Raw genomic sequence first — 20974 nt, forward strand, 5'->3', positions numbered from 1 at the left:
AAGTCTGCTAAATTAACTCAAAACCTCCGTTAGATTTATCAACGAGCAACTGAGAAAATATCAGGATGATTGCACCACCGCAAGTGAAACACTACCACAACATTTGACTGTAATGGAAACAAAAACAAACTTTTTGTACGGAAAATAGCGCCAATATCTAAAGCTAAAACGAAAAACTTTTGAAATTTTGTACCTTCTAAAATGTAAAACATCCTTTTGGATTTCCAAAGAGAATTCTGCAAGGGGTAGAAGGCTAATATTTTTTTCGGGTTACTCGTCAGCAAAAACAAAGAAGATTTCAATCAATTAAAGATCTTGATTGGAATAAGTCATTTTTTGTAACAAATTTCCAAATTTTGTTTAAGAAATACATCTATTTCTTCCTAAAAGTTTTTTTTTATTTTTTACCGTATGAAAATGTACAAGGATGTTTTAGGAAATTTTGGTTCTTTCATAAAAATGGTTAATGATGGATACATTCGTAGCGGAAAATTTTCACGCGTTTTTCTTACTGTTTTTAATTGTTGAAAAGGGATATGCTTTGTGGTAATTTACCTGAACTGTGCATCATGGGTGAGCAGTTCTGAGGCAAACTGTGCTGGTATTTACTACTTGCCACAAGTTGTAAAAAGCAAACCTATACAACACAAATAACTAACTACCTATACAATATACCTCTAGTTAAGAATATGTGCCTCTCCTGGGCAGAAAAGATGACAAGGAGGGTTTGAGAATTCTTAATTATTCAGTTAGCATCAATTAAGTATAGGTTACTTGACTCTGCTATCTAAGTCACTGATCAAGTTTCTGGCGCTTAATGACCGCAAAGTGGTTCGAGATCTTCAGCCAGATTTTCGAAACTACTTCTGCAGATAAACCACAACTTACAGGTTTGAAAAGGCTGAATATCCGTGGAAGTCAACTGCTGGCTTTGAATACAGGAACTTCTAGCATTTTAACTACTGGCCCGGCGCAGAGAACTTTCGTCATTTGATTAATCTTTGTTGATTAACACTTCATTACTTTGTTTTTTTTTTCAGTGAAAAATGGCTTCTGTCGAAGAAAGCGTCTACTATGCGGATATTGGCGGAAATATTATCTTTGAGACCTCGGATTTGTTCTCACTTACTAGTCGCCTGTTTTTTGAGGGTCAAAATATTACGCGTGACAACTTTGTGTCACTAAGCAAAAGAGTTCAAAGTGATTTTCTGGATAAAATGGTCATGGTGTCCATGAACTTGGATGGTATCAGGAATTCGTTTGGAGATATGAGTGCCATGGCTAAATCGTGGGCTGGGATGACGGTAAGTTTTATAGAGTAGTAAACTCAGTTTTTCTTCAAAATAAGCTTGATATGAATAACAACAGTTGCAACTGATTACTTACATTTTCATCCGAAAACCCTTTAATTTTTCGTAATCGTTTATTTCCCAAAATATGTAAACGACTTTAAATTGTATCCAAATTTTAAGCTTATCTATGCTTTCATGTTAAGAGCAACCCCGCAATTACTTCTCGCAGCAAACAGACCTTACATTTTCGGAACATTGTGGAACACACAACTATTTGTTACAATTTCCAGTAACTGATCAACACTGAACGAATGCACGGAAGTTTGGCAATATTCAATATTGGTAAAAGATATTTAGGTCATAAATATTGTACGGATCTTACTTTCCTGTAGATAACTAAACAAAATTTAGCAACAGTAAGTGAAAACTCTTCCAGATAACAGTTCAATGGTTCTAGATGAAAATCCGTTATGATAAGTAATTATCTGATGCTATATGTTTATATTTGTTTACATGGTTTTTAATGTCTGATATTTTTAATGTTTCAATACTACAGCTTCGTATAAATGTGTGTGAAATTTTTAATTCTGCCCGTATTTGGTTTTTTAGCCCAAATTCAATCTCTATAATAACAAACCCGATTGGCTTCCTATGCACCAGCAAGATTTTCTGTTTTTGTTCAGTTGAAAACTTATAATTTTTTATGATTTTCAAAAATATTCGTTTTAAAAAGAATCAGAGAGTTTCTGAACTTTGTCGATTTTTATCTTATTACTGTCATTATGTAGCTAGAGTCTTATAGGACAAGATGTTAAGGCTTATTCAAAACGTGTAGAGTCAAGTCTTAAATTTTCTCTTGTACCGAGGGATTCGGTTAACTTTCAATATCAAACGTAACACAATTCAGTTCAGTTTTTTACAGTGTCAAGTTCAACAGAAATGAGTTGGTCAGACGGTACCTGCTAGTACCTGCCAAATAAGTTCACATATGGTTTGCTATAAAGAGTCAAGTAATACAGTTGATAATGATGCAACGAAATGAAAGAAAGAAAGTTTAAATGTAAGTTCATAACGAGTTTGTATCGATGATTGAGTTACTTCTCTACTCCGTCCCTAGGGAGTGGTGCCACCCGCACCACACACCCCCGCCGATAGGAATTTTAAGGCACTTAAAATTCGTCTTGATTATAGAAATCGCTTATATGTATGCTCAATATCGAGCTCTTCGTTGGGGACGTTGCCGGTGTCTTATGTTCCTCCTCGTGGATTAGGGGTTCCTCTTGTATTTCTTTGGGTGTCTCGTCCATAGGTAGCTCGTTGTTAATTGGGGGAGTGTCTTCAGGCAGTTCGACCATTGGTACATCCGGGTGGTTTGCTGTGGTGTCCTCGATTAGGTCTACCACGGGGACGTCCGCGTTTGTGGTGTTGTCGGATGTAGTTGTATCCAGGTAGACTACTTCTATCAGTCGAATTGGTGGCTGTATCGGGAAATCGTCCGCGGAGCTATTGTCGAGAGTTGTACTTTCATGATTTGCTTGGTTCCAAATCTTGTTTACAATTTTGTCTAGCCTCGGCCTAGATTTCATTATTCCCTGGGGACGATTTTGTACTGGGGGAGAGTACGAGCACGACGGTTGATTTGCCTGCGTTGATTCGTTGTTGTCATTCATGAAGTCGTTGGGGTCGAAAAGAGTGACAATCTCGAATGGTGGGGTCCCCGGGGACTCGGGTTCGATACTGTGGATCTCGACAGTTGGCGAGAATTTTAGTTTTGCCTTGTTGACCGACGTAAAACTCTTGCTGTTGGAAGAACTGGAATATTTTAGCTTACGCTCGGCCTGCATTTTTGATTCCCTGGATTGTTGCAGTGCCGCGGCTTTCGATTTCTGATCAAATACGCTCAAGCTGGAGGGCTTCGTGAGGCGTGCTTTGGCGGTTTTGATCCATTGGGGTCTCTTGGGGCTCCCTGGGGACTTGTGCGTCGGTGGTTGTGAGCGTACTTGTTTATGTGTTTACTTGCTTAGAGTTTTCTTTGCGGCACGCTGTCGTTTGTGTGCTTGTTGGTTTCTTTTAGCCATTGCCACTAGTTCGGAGTGTCCCAGGGGATGGGTGTTGATGACGCTGTGACTTGGTCCTGGTTGGTTTTGTGGCATTGGAGCTCGTTGTAGTGGGGTTGCTCGCGTTAGCTTTGCTTTAGCTTCTCGTTGTTTGGCTATGGCTGCTTTTTCTTCTATACGGAACTTTCTTATTTTTTCTTCGTTACGTTTATTTTCACCGACGGTTTTACATGCTACCATATGTATAAGCCGAGGTTTTGGTTCAGGTTCGGGGTTGCGGGGTTTTGTTTCTGTAACGAATGCTAGATCGTTTTTTCTTATGACCGTGTTTTTCGGTTATCAGTGTCTAATGTTATTGTGTGGGGAGAATAGTTTGTTATTGTTCCATCTGGTATTATTTTCCATTGGGGTTTTAAAGTTCCCCGGGGTTCCGGTACTTTACGGGCCAATGTTTTTCGCGCTATATTTTTTCTATTGTAAATTACGGTAGAGGTTTTATCGCCAAATGTAATTTCTAGCCTGTCAGGTATGATCTTACCAGGAACGCGGTTGTGGCTAAGCAGCGGCGCGTTCTCTGAATCATCCGTATCACTTGTGACGGGGTTCGGTTGCGATTGGGCTTTATACTGGATGTCGAGTTCTGATTCGCTATCGTGGTCCCAGTCCCACATGATTTCCCTGGGGAGTGCTGGGTGTCGTAGCGTCGCTTGATCTGAAGCATGTTTGTTTATTTGTTTGTATGATAGATTTTTGTTTGATGGTTTCGTAATCATGTTAGAAAGTTTTGTGTTTGGAGGTCTGCCGAAGTGGGCTACAAAAGGTTTTATTTTGGTTGTTGCGTTGGGAATAAGTCTTATTGATTCTATTATTTTAGCTACTATTGTTGCTAGATCGGCGGAAGACCATAAAGGGTCATGTTCCATTACGGCGATTCTCCTTTTTAACGTTTGGATTAGCCTTTCTACCATTCCTGTTGCCCTATGGTCTCCCGCGGGAGCTAGTATTAGTTTGATATTTTTGTTTTTGCGGAAAAAATCAAATTCTCTTGCTTTAAAGGCTTGGGCTTGGTCACATCTTAATGAACGTGGTATGCCGTGAAATCGGCAGTATTCTTCTAAATAGTTTAGTGCTGTTTGTGTATCACAGTCTTTAAATACCTCTGCGTGAGGATATCTTGTTGATCGATCTACCGAATCTAAAATATAATAGTTTTGTTTGTGTTCTCTAAAGGGTACTGGTCCCGCAAAATCTAATTGTACTTCTTCATTTGGTTCGCTTGACTTAGGTAATATCCCTAGGGATTTTTTCGGAGCTATCGGTTTAAGGTTTTTACCTTTCCTTATGCAGTCCCCGCATGATTGAGCCTTTGCTGCTACTTCCCTATGGATTTTAGAGAACCAAACTAGATCAGCTAATCGTAACATTCCTGACTGGCCCGGGTGTGTCTGGTGAAGGGAATTAATTACGAGTTGTTTAAGCGAAGTAGGTACCATTAATCTATTGTCGTATAACACGCAGCCAGATGGTGTTATGGATAGGTCTCTTTTCAATGAGTAAAAATATGGGCTGACTTTTTTGAGGGTTTCCCAGTCTTTATCTCGAATGAGTTTCATAATGGGGGCCATTTGTCGATCTTTTTGAGTTGCTTCGGCGACGAATTCTTTGCCGAAAACTTGGCTCAGGTTTTTCCTATATTGTGGCATGTTGGCGGTGTTGGCTAAGGGTTAAATCGGATTTTGGGGGTCTGGTCTTATGGCTGCACGTCCTAGCCCTTTCTTGGTGTTGTCTTCCGTTTGGGTACCGATGGTAATTTTGTTGCTGTTCATTTTGATGTTCTTTTTGTTTGGGGCGCGTTGTCTTTTGGTTATTTCCTGATCGAACGTGTTTAATTTTGGTCTATTCCTAGTAGTAACGTGAATAGTCTGATATCCCTGGGGAAGAGGTTTTGAGATTCTAGGTGTTATCGAATTAATTGATGTAACTTTTGGGGATAATCCCTGGGGTGCTGTACTTAAATTAGATTTGATTGAAATTTTGTTTGGAATGAATAGGTTTGAATTTTGTGAATTTGAGGGAGACAAAGAAAGCGGCTGAAAGTTGGAAGGATTAAGGCAAAAAGCGTTATCGTATTTGTTCGCGTGCGTTAATTTTGTTCGCGTGTAATTGTTTTGTCTGGTATTTGTCTGAATTTGTGCGAGAAGCCGAACTATAATTGATCGAATTTAGTGTGAGTATGAATTTAAAGCCATTTATTAAGTTAACTATGAATTGTGTGTCGTCTGGTGATGGGGGGGTTGTTTTTGGGGTGATGTCTTAGATAATCTGCAAACCCCATATTTTCCCCGGGATGTGTTCGAGATTGAAATTGAATGGGAGCAATCTGTCTACCCATCTTGTTAATCTACATTGGTATGTTTTATTCCCGCGGTTTTTGTTCAGGGCTGTTAAGAGAGCCCGATGGTCTGTTTGTAATGTGAATTCGGTCCCAAATAGGTAGTGTTTAAAATTTTCCAGGGACCATACTACAGCTAGGAGTTCTTGTTCGTTTGTACTGTATCTGGATTCATGTTTGTTTAAAAATCTGCTTGCGAATGCAATTGTATGCCATTCTTGGTTATGTTTTTGTTCAATGCGGGCCCCAAGTCCTTTCGCGCTGGCGTCGCATTTCACTCGTGTTTGTTTTGTTGTATCGAAATGTTTGTTTCCGATTATTTGATGTATTTTTGTTTTGATGTTATTGAATGCTGAGCTATGTTCTTCTTTCCAATCTAAATTATTGTTTTTAGATTCGGGATTTTTCTTTAATAGTGTTCGGAGTGGTTCTGATAGCTTAGCGAGATTCGGTATAAATTTGGTAAGATGATGGACGCTCCCTAGGAGCGATCGTAATTGTTTTAGTGTTTTCGGATTATCGATTTTCGTAATTGCTTTTGTTTTTGCAACAAGGGGAGTAATTCCACTCGGTGTTATTGTAAAACCTGGCCATTCAATGATGTTTTTTTGCGAATTCGCATTTTTGTAAGTTTATAGCTAGTCCTTCGTTGTCTAGTCTCTTGAGAATTTTATCCAATTCTTTGGATCCCGAATGGATCCCTTGGTGATAACCAGAATATCATCAAGGAATGCAAATTTTGAATGTATTCCTTCTAGTGTTTTGGCATATCGGTTAGACCATAGAAGCCATTTATAAATCTATATGTTCCGGTTGCTTTTCCCCTCAATATACTAAAGTTGCAGTGCTTTGCTATGGAGTTCTCTGGTGGGATTTGACTGTAGGCATATTTTAGGTCTATTTTTGAGAGCCAAAATGTCCCTGGGGAATCTTTTCTTTGTGTGATATATAAGGCAACTGCGCCCACTAGGTGATCGATGCTTTGCATTTGATACTTGTTTTTGTTTATCGCTTTGTTTAATTTTTTGGAGTCTAGAGCTATTTTCACTGACTTGTCCTTTTGCACTGTTATTACAACTGGGCTAACGAACAGGTCGTCAGGACACTTTTCGAGTTTTGATATTTGTTTGTCTTGTATTAATTTGTCTAATTCATTCGCGTTCGACTTTTTCGAGTAAATGTAGTGGTACTCGGCGTCCTTTTTGTTGTATTGGTATATGGTTTTTTTTTGAATATTGATTTAGCTGGGTGGTTTTTTGATTTTCCTAATCTAGTACAGAGGTGCGGGTACTTATTATAAATCCATTTGATGATATTTTTCTCCGTTTCGATTGAAGAAATGGAGTTAATTTGGTTACCTGGGGATTTATTGGGTTTCTGCTGTAGTGAGATTCCAAGCTTTTGTAGGACGTCTCTGCCCATTAAGTTGTGCGTTTTGTGTCCTACCACTAGTAATTTGCAGTTTTGGGCTGTCCAGGATCCTGATTGGAGGGTGATGTTAATCTCTCCTTCTATTTTAATGTTGTTGTTGTTGAAACATTTGTATTTCATTTGGCTGGTGTATTGTTGAAGTTTCACCTCGGGGTTGTAATCCATAACTTTGTTTGCTTGTTCCTTGGTGATGAAACTCCTGGGGGATCCTGTGTCCGCTAGTCACTGTATTTTCAGTTTGTTTGTGGTAGTTTCTACCCAGATTTCTTTTGGCATAGTCGTGTTTAGTTGTACGTTTTCTACTTCTAAAAATGAATCTGGTGCTATGTGGTTGATGTCGGCCCAGTCCTCTAACAGTTCTTTTATGTATAGTGCGGATTCTTGGTCGACCGATTCCAACTTCTCTTCTCTTTCATCTTCTTGTTCTTGTATTTGTCTAACTTTGAGTTGTTTACTCTGTCCCTGGGGACAGTGTAATGGACCTCTTTGATTTTGTCTCCTTGCTGGCAAAGGGGGAATTTTGGATCGGCACATCTTAGCAAAATGCCCAGTTTTCTTACAGATGTTACATACGGCTTGTTTTGCCATGCACTGATTCATGTGTACTGCAGTGAAGCTGCCTCCACGTCTCCAGCATTGTTCGTTTGTTTTGTTTAATTGCTGGGTGCTCTGTTGTTGAATTCGCGAGGTGGGACGTATATTCTTGTTCGTTATAGCGTTCACTTGACTATTCCAATTCGGCGCTGATCAACGGAGGATTTCTTTCTGGTTCTCCTGTCCTCTCTCTCTCTAGACAATGCCAAGTTTAACACTTTTGCGGCCGTGCGCACCTCGGACAATAATTCCATATAGATTGTGGTGTTGTTCCTTTTCGCGATGAAAAAGACTTGAATGAGGTCTTCCTCTAAGTTACCCAGGCTGCTTTTGATCCTAGCTCTTGCAGCCTACTGAAGAATGTCTCCAGGCTTTCGTTTGGGTTCTGTTGTACAGTAAAGAATTGGAACCTATCGAAGGTTAGACTTCTAGGTCGAGTAAAGGTCAGACCTAGCTCGTATACGAGTTCGTTTGTGGAACAGCGGTCGATCACGGTATGGGGATTTCTCTGATGGAATGTTCTTGTTGCCTCTGTCCCTAGGGACAGGTATGTCAGGCTTTTCACCTTCAAATCAGCTTTATCCCACGTATACCTATCGATCATTGGTCCCCTGCTCCTGATTTGCTTGCATTCATTCTCCCAGTCAACTTCGCGTCGCTCGTTTTGGATTTCTTGTTTTCTATTCTCTTCTTCGCTTGTGTTTTCGATTCCTTCTTCGAGTGTTGGCATTATGGGGTAGAAGAGATTGTTTGCTGTTGGTTTTAATCTTAGGAGTAAATCCACGTGCATATTTTCTTTGGCCATCACTGCCATTTTAAAAGTGCAAAACCACGTTTGCCATTCGTTTGTTGGATTGTCCCCGGTTTCCCAGAATAGGGGTACACCAATTGGTGATATCATTGTTGAGTGAGCCATGTTAAGGCTTATTCAAAACGTGTAGAGTCAGTCTTAAATTTTCTCTTGTACCGAGGGATTCGGTTAACTTTCAATATCAAACGTAACACAATTCAGTTCAGTTTTTTACAGTGTCAAGTTCAACAGAAATGAGTTGGTCAGACGGTACCTGCTAGTACCTGCCAAATAAGTTCACATACGGTTTGCTATAAAGAATCAAGTAATACAGTTCATAATGATGCAACGAAATGAAAGAAAGAAAGTTTAAATGTAAGTTCTTAAGGAGTTTGTATCGATGATTGAGTTACTTCTGTTTTCCAGCCCTAGGTAGTGGTGCCACCCGCACCACAATTTTCAAAAATATTCGTTTTAAAAAGAATCAGAGAGTTTCTGAACTTTGTCGATTTTTATCTTATTACTCTCATTATGTAGCTATAGTCTTATAGGACAAGATGGATCCGCCTTCTGATGAGCTAAAACCTCATCTTTACAGGTAATTTACTTTCAACTAATGGTTTGTTGGCTCTGATACTAACGCATTTCTGGATATCTGCCCACTTTGGAGGAATAAATCATATATTTCCTTGCTACAACATCAAACTAGTGGAGAGGTCCCTATGGTAAAGAATGAAGGTGCAATTGAACTTTTTTAATGTTCTCAGTGTATTAATTATGGTTTTTATGGAGTGAGACACCACTATTTTGCTAAATTATTTGACATTTCAGAGAAACCTTTGCCTGTCTTTTTGTTCTTCTAAAAATCGTATAACATTTTCTGGATAATTAAAGGTCTCAAATGCTTCCTGAAAAGATATAAAAACTGAATTCCTCTCTTATTTATACCTGAACAAGAATAAAGGAACCTTCTCAAAGTTTTCAGTTGATACCCAATGGTTTTAATCCCTTTGAAATTCTTAGCATTCTGAAGTAAAATTATGTTTAAAAATTGTCTTTTCTGCTGTTTTGTAGATTTTTAGGGAGTTTTATAAGGGCAAGTTGCAAAACTTTGTGTTGTAGTTTAGCGTATTCTGTTTCGCTTAGATTTTAGCTGATGCCCATTCGATTATGTTTTTTTGTTTTCTTTTTTTATATAGACATCAGTGTTAGGATGTAATTAATGGTATTTGTTAATTGACATCTAATGTTGTTTTGTCTAGTTTCTGTAATGATGGCAGATTTCATCGGCCATCTAATATGGCAATACTTCATTATTTGCTCTCAAACAAAGTTTTTCGCAATTGTAATAGTCCTGAGGTTTTTCTTTCACGCCATTTTTCGCTTGATCAATTTTGTCTGATATTCTTGAACATTTTCCCCCAAAGAGTGGGTAAAAAGGCAGATCAGAGTGGGCATTAGGCGGCCAAGCAGCTCTTTTAGAGCCTTAAGACGTACCAGTATCTAAGTCCCTTACGACTTTCTAGTCTCTAAGTTCTCTAGGTGACAATCACTGACGAATTTTTGAGAAGACAGTTTTGATGTGTGATGAGCGGTTCTCAGTCTTGAAAGTTTGAATCTCCTGTCACCCCAACCTCCGTCATCCCAACTCCAGCCACCAACCCCGTCCGTCTTCTTCAGTCCAGCAATTTTGGTCCCCTCTTGTCCAGCTCTCACTGAACCCAACTCAACCACTTGTCACCCCCCAAATCGCTTGACCCCCCTCCTCCAATTCACACCTGATGAATCTCTGAGCCTTGGCTGGCTACTAATAAAGATCACTGCTTGCCATTCGTTTGAGAGAATTTCACCCGACGTTACTCGGCTATGATTCTTTTTAGTTGTTTGTTGAACATTACATGCGAAAGGAATTTTTTGCCTCTTACTGCTCGGGTAGACAATTAAGTCAAAGAGATGGACGAGCAGGGACAAGTTTTGTGTGCTAACGCACCTTACCGAGTTTTTTAGTTATCAAATTCAGCCTGAAAACTATGTTGAACTGCAGTTTGTTTTCATTTGATTTTTTGTGTTATTAAATCATGAACAATTTCAATTGTTATTCAGGAAAACAATTTTTTGACCCAATTTATTGTCTAGCAAAACGTTCGCAAAAATTATTTTATTAACTCAAGTAAATATTATTGAGAACCCAGAGACAACATTTGATGTCAATTTATTTTTATTAGAAAATATGGATGACAACCTTGAAAATAGGCACAATTTATTACCGCCGTTTTACATTTCATACAGCTACCTTTATTCTTCAAATTCTATAATTTTTGTTGAAACGGGAGGTTTAGTAGTTTTTTAACATAACGATCAATGAAAAATCAAAAAATATCAGTTCACATTCTAAAACGGAATTGTAGTGGCAAACAACAGATTAAAGGGCACGCTAACTTACGTTGTTACAACGCTCATGGAAACCTTCTTGGATTCAAATTAGTGCACTATTTAGTTTTCAACCAATTATTTTTTTACGTTTGATACCGCTTCTATCATATTGAGTGTTTGAACCCAAGAAAACAGCAGGAAAAGGTGAAACTTTTGTGCTCCCTTATTTTTGTTAAGGTACATTGTCAGGGGGATTGGGAGGCAAGTAGTTCAGCTCTGTTAGTTTACACGGGTTCAAGTTCTCAAAAAACGGCACATCTAAAGCCGAACTATTAGTTTTGTCGTGATTCATAAAACTCTTACTAAAAGCAATACATGCTTCATCATCAAAAAAATTCGCGAACACTGCTGACCATCTATGTTCATTTATTTCAAATATTTTGCTGACCGTACCCCCTTCTTATTTGCCTCTATTACTGCGATCAGCTATGTAAATTGACGCGAATTTTTGGATGTTTTTAGCCCAGCTAATTGATCCTGATTTTAAAGTAAAAACCGCTCAAACTTTTTTTCTGGTGTTTAAACTACCGGCCTTTTGAAGAATACGAGAATATTTTTAGATTTAATTTAACACAATTTCTATAAATCGATATTGCAGACTTCGTACCTTCCAAGCAACTCGAACAAAACTTTGCAGCATTCCATAACTGGCTCTTCAAATTTGCGAGGGAATGAACTCAAAATATAAGTTGTCTTAAGTCTCTGGTGTACTAGTGAAATTAAGTCTCTGGTGTACTTTAAACATCAAGCTGTCCCCTCTCTCAGAGAAAACTTTTAATTCTTTGCTTTTCCAATATTGTGACTCATGTGTGTAAGGTTTTGAATTAACATCCAAAAGAATTTCCAATATCTTCGAGTCACTCGTTTTACAAATCTATTGTAATTTCTCTACAAAAGCATCTTGATTCAGCATTTTTGTCCCCTTTAAAATAATATTTAATAACCATGGTGTGTCATCATTTCTACCTATTCTCAATTTTCATATATCCATATTATCTACCCAGTTACATACTATTCCCTCTATATCCCCTTCCTCCTTTTAGTAAGGAGAAACTCATCTTGAATATATAGGAAAACTACCACACCCCCCAAAAACTATGTTTCAACACGTTTAATTTTTGTTTAGTTTACAGACCTATGGTTTCCCTTGCTCATAATAATTTGCCTCAAAACACCCAGTCGGTGCATAGAGATATCTCCATCAACGTCAGATTTTGACTATATTGTTATGATGTCCTCTTGCTTGAGCTCACGGTCCTTGCACCTCTCATAATCGAAAAATATCCTGATAATTTAGAGGCAAGTTGTTGATGAATAGGTTTCTATTTTATGTCTACCTGGAACTTGGCTAAGACTCTCAGCCAATCTGGTACTATATCTAATTATTTCTTCGCAAAGCCCAAACTTCAGAGCAAAATAACGACAGCTAGCAACTGGCTTGATTCCCTGGTTATCTCAGGGTGCCGAGACGTTATATCCAACTGATTAACTATACTTCCGTTGCATTGCTCCAAACTAAGTTTTGTCTGTTTTAGCTTCTTCAGATGACTTAGGTATCAAATTATCACTTCACTTTTGTAAAGAAATATTCTAGATTCAGATCTGCTCCTTGTTCTAACCTCATTTGTTCCAAACTAACTGAGTTTTTTTGAAGTTCTCCTGATGGTTAAAAAAGATCTTTGAAAATTTTCCGAGCTGCAATGTAATTATTTCCTGATTTATGCCTAAAAAATGTGCTCCGCTGTTTTTTGCTTTTTCAAAATTGTATTTTTTCCTTAAGTCTGATCAAATTTCCTTTGGAATGATTTCTCAAACTGCACTCAACAGTAGAACAAAGAATTTTCAGTGGGGCTGGATTCGCTTTTTGGTACATTCCTTAAGAAAATTTTCTTTGATCTCGAATCTAAACAAAGGTTTTTAACTTCACTTGAGATAACTGTGCGTGAGGCAAATTTATCATATCAAGTCCTGATTGCTCTCAATTTCCTCAATAACGCTCATTTTCGACCTCTTCCTCAGGTTGTTATTGTGCTGAAAACTCTCCTTGTTTTACACAAATTGCTTTTTTTGTTCAAAAAAAATTGGTAGCTTAATGGCACAGAAGCGTTCCTGGCTTCAGTAAATATCTGCAAACAACAGCTGAATTTTTTCTATCGCTTCCACCCTTGTTTTTAGCTTAAACAATTTCTAATAATGTAAAAAATGTCTGTTTGCACTAATTTTGTCTAAAATTGTCTATTTGCATATTGTTGGCCATCTACAGCGTCTGGACTAATAGGCCCCGGTAAAACTACTTCTAAGACATCAGTTGCTCTTGTCTCAGAATATTGTTCTTTAATACGTCTCACAAATACCTGGGCCAGATCGCTCAATTTCAAATTCAAAATATTATGTCCTAGACGTTTTTGTCATAAACTCAGACGGTCCACGCTAATCAAATATATTTTCCTGCATGTGTTGAGTTCACTGTTCTCGAAACGAAAAAAACTGCAATGTTACTCAAAAGGAAAAGTGTTCCACTTATAGTTTTTAGTTCTGAGTCTTTCCAAACAAAACTTTACTTTCGGCCCCTCTGGGTTTCGACTCTCATGTTTCGAATTATCAAGTACGAGCAGTATTTGACCATCTTGTTTTCCTTTGATCCTTTTTTCAGTCCGCAGCTTTTATCTAAATTGTTCTGTGTGTTTCTACTGATTTTTTTTCTACTATTTGCGTTAGTTTTTATACTTGTGGACACTTTGTAATTTTCAGTGAACAAATTTATATCTTATATGACCTGTTATAAAGACAAATTTTTAGATGACCTGTTGCTCCAGAGTGTAGAACTAGTAGACAGGCTGAAATATCGTTTGTTGTTTTAAAAAATCAGATAATACTCTTCGGTCTGAACATTTGGTTTTTCAACTGAGCTCTGATACCCCTATCAATTGGGTTGGTTGAATTGGCTTAATCTGCTCTGGCTTATAACTTTTGCTCCTGTTTCTGTTTTCTTTATTTAAAAATTGAGCAAGGTGACCGTGCTCGGCAACCATTAGCCATTAGTCTACCTTGCAGAGAGTCGAAATAGTTTTGGTTTTTTGTACAATATACTCTCCTTTGATAAGATCCCGCTTAATTAGTTCTGATTGTTTCCAATCTTTACAAACTTAATCGACGAGCGTCTTTAAGCTCGCGCAATTCTTATGTTGTTTCTTCAAACTTACTGAAATAAACATTTTCTCATTAACGTTTTCGTTAACCAATGTCAAATAATATTGCAGGTGCTCTGCTCTCGCTAAGCAGTCTGCTACATTTCAATTGAGTTTCTTTTGAGGCGAGTTAACTGTGCTCTCAGTTCAATTAGTTGTGGCCTCCAAAAATTTTTAAACCATTTGCGATGAACATCCTAATCTTTAGAGCCATCATCTATATGTTGTTTGTTAAGTCTGAATTTTTAAGCCTGAACAAAATCCGTACCGTAAAGTCCTTATTCTCTTCTAGTTCTTCCATTCTTTTTCCAGACTCGGCGCGCGGCTCCTTTGATGTACCTTTTCTAACCTTTGGCATATAATCCGCGTAAGTGGCATCACGATTTTCAAACTGCTGATTTTTACTGGGTGCAATAGTTATCTATGACGTGTAGGAAATTTAATTCACATTTTATTGCCTTTACACTCTATTGTACCTTTTAACCCTCATTAGTAAAAAGAAGTTTTGTGGACCATGAAAGGTGTGACTATGGTTTGTTTGAAAGCTAGTTCTAATCTACATGAGATTTTCCTCTTTTTCGAAATAGGTTGAAGTGATTTGTGGAATTGGAGCAAAATTCCGAAGTCAGTGCGGGGCTTTGTTTGCTTCTCCGCAAGCAAAGGCCCGCAGTCAGTTACGCAAACTACTTTTCCTCACAAAAAACCCCCGAACCAGCACCACAAAATCTTTTTTCCCAGACAGACTATCCAACGTAATTAGGGCACACTAGAACTTAGGTCATAATAGGTTTCTTGAATTTAATGACTGACGCATGACATATAATAGACTACAAGGCTTTTTCTTCTGTGTTTTTGTCTGTTTTTTAATTCAGCAATGCTCTGATGCAGCATACACACAACGCGGCATATTTTCATTTTTGCAGTGGGTTGATAACTTTTATTAGAAAAACTCTTGGACAGAAAGTTTTGGTTAATGGGCACGCAGAGACAAATCAATCTTGTATTCAAATAATTTATTTATAATTGATTGGTGACAACAGTCGCAATAGGCACATGCCATAATCTCTTTATATGCCCAGTTATTACCGCCCTTTACATTTCATCCATTTTTTTATTTAGAATTTCTATGACTTTCCGTGTTAGGTGATGTATACCAGCATTTTGTCGTAGAATTAATGAAAAGTCAAAACTTAATATCATTTCAGATGATAAAACATTTGGAAAACATTTGGAAAACATCAGTATACACAGCACGTGAAACTAGCTTTGTTTTTTTAACAACAAAGAGGTAAATTGTCACGTGCATGGATTCAAGTGAGTATAATTTTTAATATTCAAGGAAGGAATATTATACATTTGATTTTAAAAAAATCAGCTTCCGCATGTTTTGTAAGCAAAATTTATATTTGTAAACTAAAAAAGCGTGTTTTTAGAATTACAGCAGGGTTATATTTGAGAAAGTTATCTGAAAAAAGTCAACTTTGGAGAACTGAAGCCCGAAATGCTTTAACATAATTGAAAGTTCCATCAAACCGTGAAGGCAGCTTTTTCAAAATACAAACCTCTTACTTGGGGCTTCAGCAATGATTTTGGAAGTAATCATTCATTCAGAATGAAAATGGTCATTCTTTGATATGCTCTTGTGTCTAGCAGCAAAAAGTTCTATAAGAGAGTTATTACAAGAAGTGATATGTGATGTTTTTTCCAAAGTAAATCAGAAAAATAACTGTTTCAGAATAATTTCAACTGTGATTAAAAAAACTGCTAAAGCACAAAAGGCGCCATTGTTTTCTCTTGAGCATTGCAATATATATGAACATTAAAATCTGTTAAAATTGAAATCTTGATTCATAGAGCTGCGACGGCGACTGCAGTAGAGACTGTTTTCCACATTTTTGAAAAGTGATGTTTTTCTTGTGGGCAAGTTGCTTGTTTGTCTTTCAGTTATCACCATGGTTTTTTTAAAATTTGAATTGTAGTTGGAATAACTTCACAAAATCATTTTTTTCGTCATCAGTTTTTTTTTCATTTTTGTTTGGCTAAAGAGTTAATGAAGATACAATGACAATTAAGAAACTTTTCTCCGCGCAACTCAACCCAAATGATGATACATAGAAGAGAAATGGTAAAACGTTTCAGAAAAATTCGACCTTTAAGCGTCCGAGTTGACCACGATGGATGAAAAATTTTTGGAAACTCTACGTAATAAATGTATGTTTGCATGGCTTCTTTGATACCATACTTAAAAACGTTCAAAAACTGAAAGGTGGTCTCAAATGATGTCTTTTGCATCACGTAGTAGAACGAATATATCGTAGTTGCCATTGGCCTTCATTCAGAGAAAAAATTCTAATTTGTCTTGTTTTACATATCCGAGAGGATAGACTTTTAGGGCTCATATAAGATTATAAAAGTTTATTTGTGCAACCTTAGTAAAAATTTAAAACTGTTCGTTGACTAGATGCATAGTATAGGTAGGCATTCGTGACACGGAAAGTCGTTTTGCCTCATTGTACTTCATGGGTCCATTCAGAAATTAGTTGATGCTGTTAACAGTTAAATAGTTCTTGCGTACCAATCAATGAAAGAGCATAAATTGTATGGATATCACATATCTGATGCATGAATGGCTCTTTGAAACCATAAGTAAGACCATAAAGGAAATTATTGTTCCCATTTGCTTGCCACTAATTTCCTATAAATTAACTATGGAATATTTGAAACGATAAAAAGAACCATTTATGGTTCTTAGAAATCGTAACAAGAACATGCAAGAAATTTTGGCCTTTCTTAGACGGAACCATTCATGGTCTTTTTATGGTTTCAAAGAAAGGTCGACCCAGGTGGCGGAAAAGGTTTCCTCAAATATCTATTAAATACTAAAATTTTTCCTAATTGTACCATATAACCCTATAGCAACTTTTTACAGTAGTTTTTCAGAGGTGACTGTCATTGGAATAGTTTCTAAAATTTATTACAAAAAAGTTATTTAGTAAATTGTAATGGGAATAATCGTAGCACAGTTGAAAATTAATCAATAATCCCCTAGGTTAGGATTGAACTGCGGAAAAATTTGTGCTCATTGTTGACAAGGGTGTTGATACTGGCCACGACTGCTGTTCATTTATTGTTTTTTTTAATGTTTTTTTTACTTAAGATATTTCCATGGAGAATCATAGTAGTTTGTTTTCGTGCCCATTGTGCTTTCGCATGTAAACACTGCAATAATTGTAATTTTATTTGCTGCAATAATTGTAATTTTATTTGCTGTAATCGTGGTGTACTTGAACCGTAAAATAAATAGCTTGGAAGAGTTGTCTATTTATGCCGAAAGTAACATAGCTGTCCTTAATCTTTCTTAAAAGCAGAACTGTTCAACCTGACAGCAGAAGAGTCCACAAAGCAGGAATCTTCAGCTCAAAGTCAGCTGACTGAAACTAAAAAACAGATACAATGTCTTGCAGAATGTTCAAAAATTTGAATTGATTTAATGAACACTTCAGTGTTAAACAGAGCTTTAGATAAGACAGTTTATATTTTTTTTAGAAAAATAGAAAGCGGGTTAATAGATCACTGGCGTCTGAACAGCTGGGAAGCATGATCATTTACTATGGCATTTTTTATTTAAAATTTTTGTTACAAAATTTCATATATAATTGGGTCGCCGCTTCCTTGGTTCCATACAAGGATCATATGCTAGGATATACAAATCATAACCTTTTATCTAGTACAATCCTTGATTGGAACCTAGATATCATATATGATCCTTGAATGGGACCAAGGAAATCATATCTGATCTTTGCGTTAATTGACGGGAATAGGACACTATTGGGTTTTATTGTGCACCAATTACCAGCCGAAATTGTATGAAATCAAGAAAATAATTCATGATTCTTTTATGAAATCATGCAAAACATGTATGATTTTGTTTATGAACTCAAGGAAGACATGGCTGATACTTGTATGAAATCAAAGAAATCATATTTGATTCTTTTTTGAAATCAAAGAAATCTTGTATGAACTCGCGGAACTCACGTATTATTCATGTGGAAACCATATATGATCCCTCTACGGTTCCAAGGAAATCATATAGGATCCGTGTACGGTGGCGAGAAGATCGTATAAGATCCTTGTATGATTGCGAAGAACTCCTACATGATCCCCCTATGCCTCTGGGAGCAAAGATGGTAGTTGAACGGTTGCGACAACAATGTAGAAGACTGTTGTACAAGTGCGAGTACATCGAAGAATCATCTTAAATCGACTATCTGGCCTCAAAACAAAATATGCATCGACCAAATGCACTGTGTAGTGAACTTGTTATCAAGTTTGTCCCAATTAGAATTAAGATGATTACGAGGAAATCATAAAAATTAAATATGACCTTGTATAATTACCGGGGAAAAAACAGCAGCTCATCGTTTTGGGTGACTCTGTGTATTTTTTTAACTGATTGGGCGTCTTAGCTGCAACAATTGGAGCTGTTTACAACTATATTTTTAAAAATGAAGCTTGTATAATTATCGGGAAATTTATCAAGTCACATATGACCTCGTTTGATTAACGGGGATCATATATGACCTTGTATGAAATCAAGGAAATTTGTATAATGGGCCGACACTGGTAATTTCACATGCGAATAACAGCTTCTGTTGGTTCTTTATACGTGTTACATAAAAGCTATTTCCTCGTAACTAGTCATATCTTTTTTATGATCGTGTATTTAACGCATCGGATAAACTTAGTACGTTCCATTGAAAAGAGTTTTTTAATAAAAAATCAGAAAATAAATTTAAATTTTTTTCTACATCCTTCCTTTAGCCTTAAAATGTTCTTTCTACAACATAAAAATTCAATTGTTTAGGCGTTATGCAGTTTGGTGTCCGCTACTCTTAGTTTATACATTGTAACTGCAATCTGCATGAACCAAGAGTTAAAAAAATGGCAATTTTATCCTTTGGCGCTCATATCGACTATCGACTTTATGACGTCAATGTTTGCCATTCCTTTTATTCTATTCGACGTACATATTGCTTCCAGCATTGGGCCGAACTATGAATATTATGACGATAATGACGACATTTTAGTAGCACATGCTTCTATATCGTATAACGTTAACGACTATTTCTTTTTCGACGTTTTCAGCATCGTTTACAAAGCTTTATTAAACGTTGACGATACTATTAAACACCATCCGTTTGTTTTCAGGGAACTGTTTCCTCAACAAATCCATACCTCTCATGGTTTCCTCGGTAACAAAAATTTCAAAACGATCTGTTCATTCGCGGGTCAAGGTTTGGTAAAAAATTTATGTAAGATTAGCGGTGAATAGCGGTGAAAAAAAAACGTTTTCACCGCAAAGCGCCCGCATCTTTTACCGTTGAATGAGGTGAATTTTTGCAGTTTTTTTGTAAGATATCACAGTATATCTTACAAAAAAATAAACTGCCGTACACGGGTTCGAACGTCTCACATCCTGAATGTCAACAACGTCTTATTGCACTGCGCCATCTGTCAATTACTTCAATGAAATTTCCTGTGAACTTAAGATAAGCGCTAAAATTAGCGCGGTGACTATTTGTAAGACTTGAAATTTTAGCGGTGAAAAATTTTGCTGGTACCGCTGAAAATTTTTTTCACCGCATTCTGCTGGTAGCGGTGAAAACTCCCTTCCCCGCTTAAGCGGCGAAGAAACATTTTTCAACGCTTAAAACTTTTTTTCACCGCATTCATCGCATTGAACGCAAATCTTACACTATTACCCAAATTCACCGCAAATCTTACATCTTTTAGCAATTTTTAGTGGTGAAACCTCGATCCGGGTTTGTATAGTCTGATTTGCCCTTACAACCTATATACCCTTATAAAATTTTGTTTGCGTCAAAACCTAGAGGGAGATGTCGACCAAATAAAAAGACAGAAGTGGAGGTGGGGAATGGCGTCCCTACCGCAAAAAATTAGTAAAAACCACAACTAGAATGGACCCGAAATCTTTTCGTTCGTTGCCCCACGTTCTCATCATTCCTGATATTGATTGACTACGGTTGCGGCAACCAACGGCTTTTCTTGTCATATATTGATGATCTAAGCATCGCAGACCCGAAAAAAACAAAACAACATAATTGTTTTTAATTAAAGGGAGTACAAAACTAGATAGTACAATCATCAAAAATTAAAATTTTGACTACAACATATATTTGTGTGACTACAACATATACAACATATATTTATGGTCAGTGGCAAGTTTTTCTTCAAAATCGGCTCATACTCTTGGACTCGAGTCTAAGTGATCGACACCGATCATTATTGTTTTGCGTCTGGTCAGCCCCAGCATAAAAATTGACTCAAAATTCTAAGACCAACTTACTCATTAAAACAGTAAAGACAAGCTTTGACTATTATGTTGAATAAAATGATGGAGGATGCACGTTCTGAGATGCTACATCCATCCGGGGTTGAGAGTTTGTAGAATATAGCTGAAATACGTGGAATGTGTAGATCCCTGTCGAGTAGCAAAGTTAGTGACCAAGGGTCCTCAGTCATTGGTCCACATTGTGTTGGTTGCTGAGTCACTGAGGATGCCCCTTACATAGTATGCCGGCCAGTGACGTCAATCATGTAGTTTTCAGCTGACTCTGACTTTCCTCACTTTCATGAAAAGAGTATTTGTTCCCAGTTAATTAGAGAGCCGTGGTCTGTAGTCTATGTCGGTGGTACAAAGAGATTACAATTCATCTTACTTTCGGTACATTTTTTTACTGGATTTAAAAGCTGACCTTCTGGCTAGAAACCGTCTT

At 37.1% G+C, this 20974-nt stretch overlaps 1 protein-coding gene across 1 annotated transcript in view; it reads left to right on the forward strand.

Moving 5' to 3' along the window:
* The window catches only part of LOC142350400 (uncharacterized), a 128815-nt gene extending 108045 nt beyond the window's left edge, over positions 1 to 20770 (forward strand). The window contains exons 2-4 of the mRNA XM_075402247.1: positions 1041 to 1304; positions 19042 to 19429; positions 20676 to 20770. Coding sequence (XP_075258362.1) covers positions 1047 to 1304; positions 19042 to 19429; positions 20676 to 20770 — 741 coding nt within the window. The 5' untranslated portion in view covers positions 1041 to 1046. The remainder of the gene's footprint in view (positions 1 to 1040; positions 1305 to 19041; positions 19430 to 20675) is intronic.
* Positions 20771 to 20974: the final 204 nt, after the last annotated feature.

Source organism: Convolutriloba macropyga, chromosome 12 (assembly GCF_964194025.1).
Source record: "Convolutriloba macropyga chromosome 12, txConMacr16.3, whole genome shotgun sequence".
NCBI classification, from domain to species: domain Eukaryota; kingdom Metazoa; phylum Xenacoelomorpha; order Acoela; family Convolutidae; genus Convolutriloba; species Convolutriloba macropyga.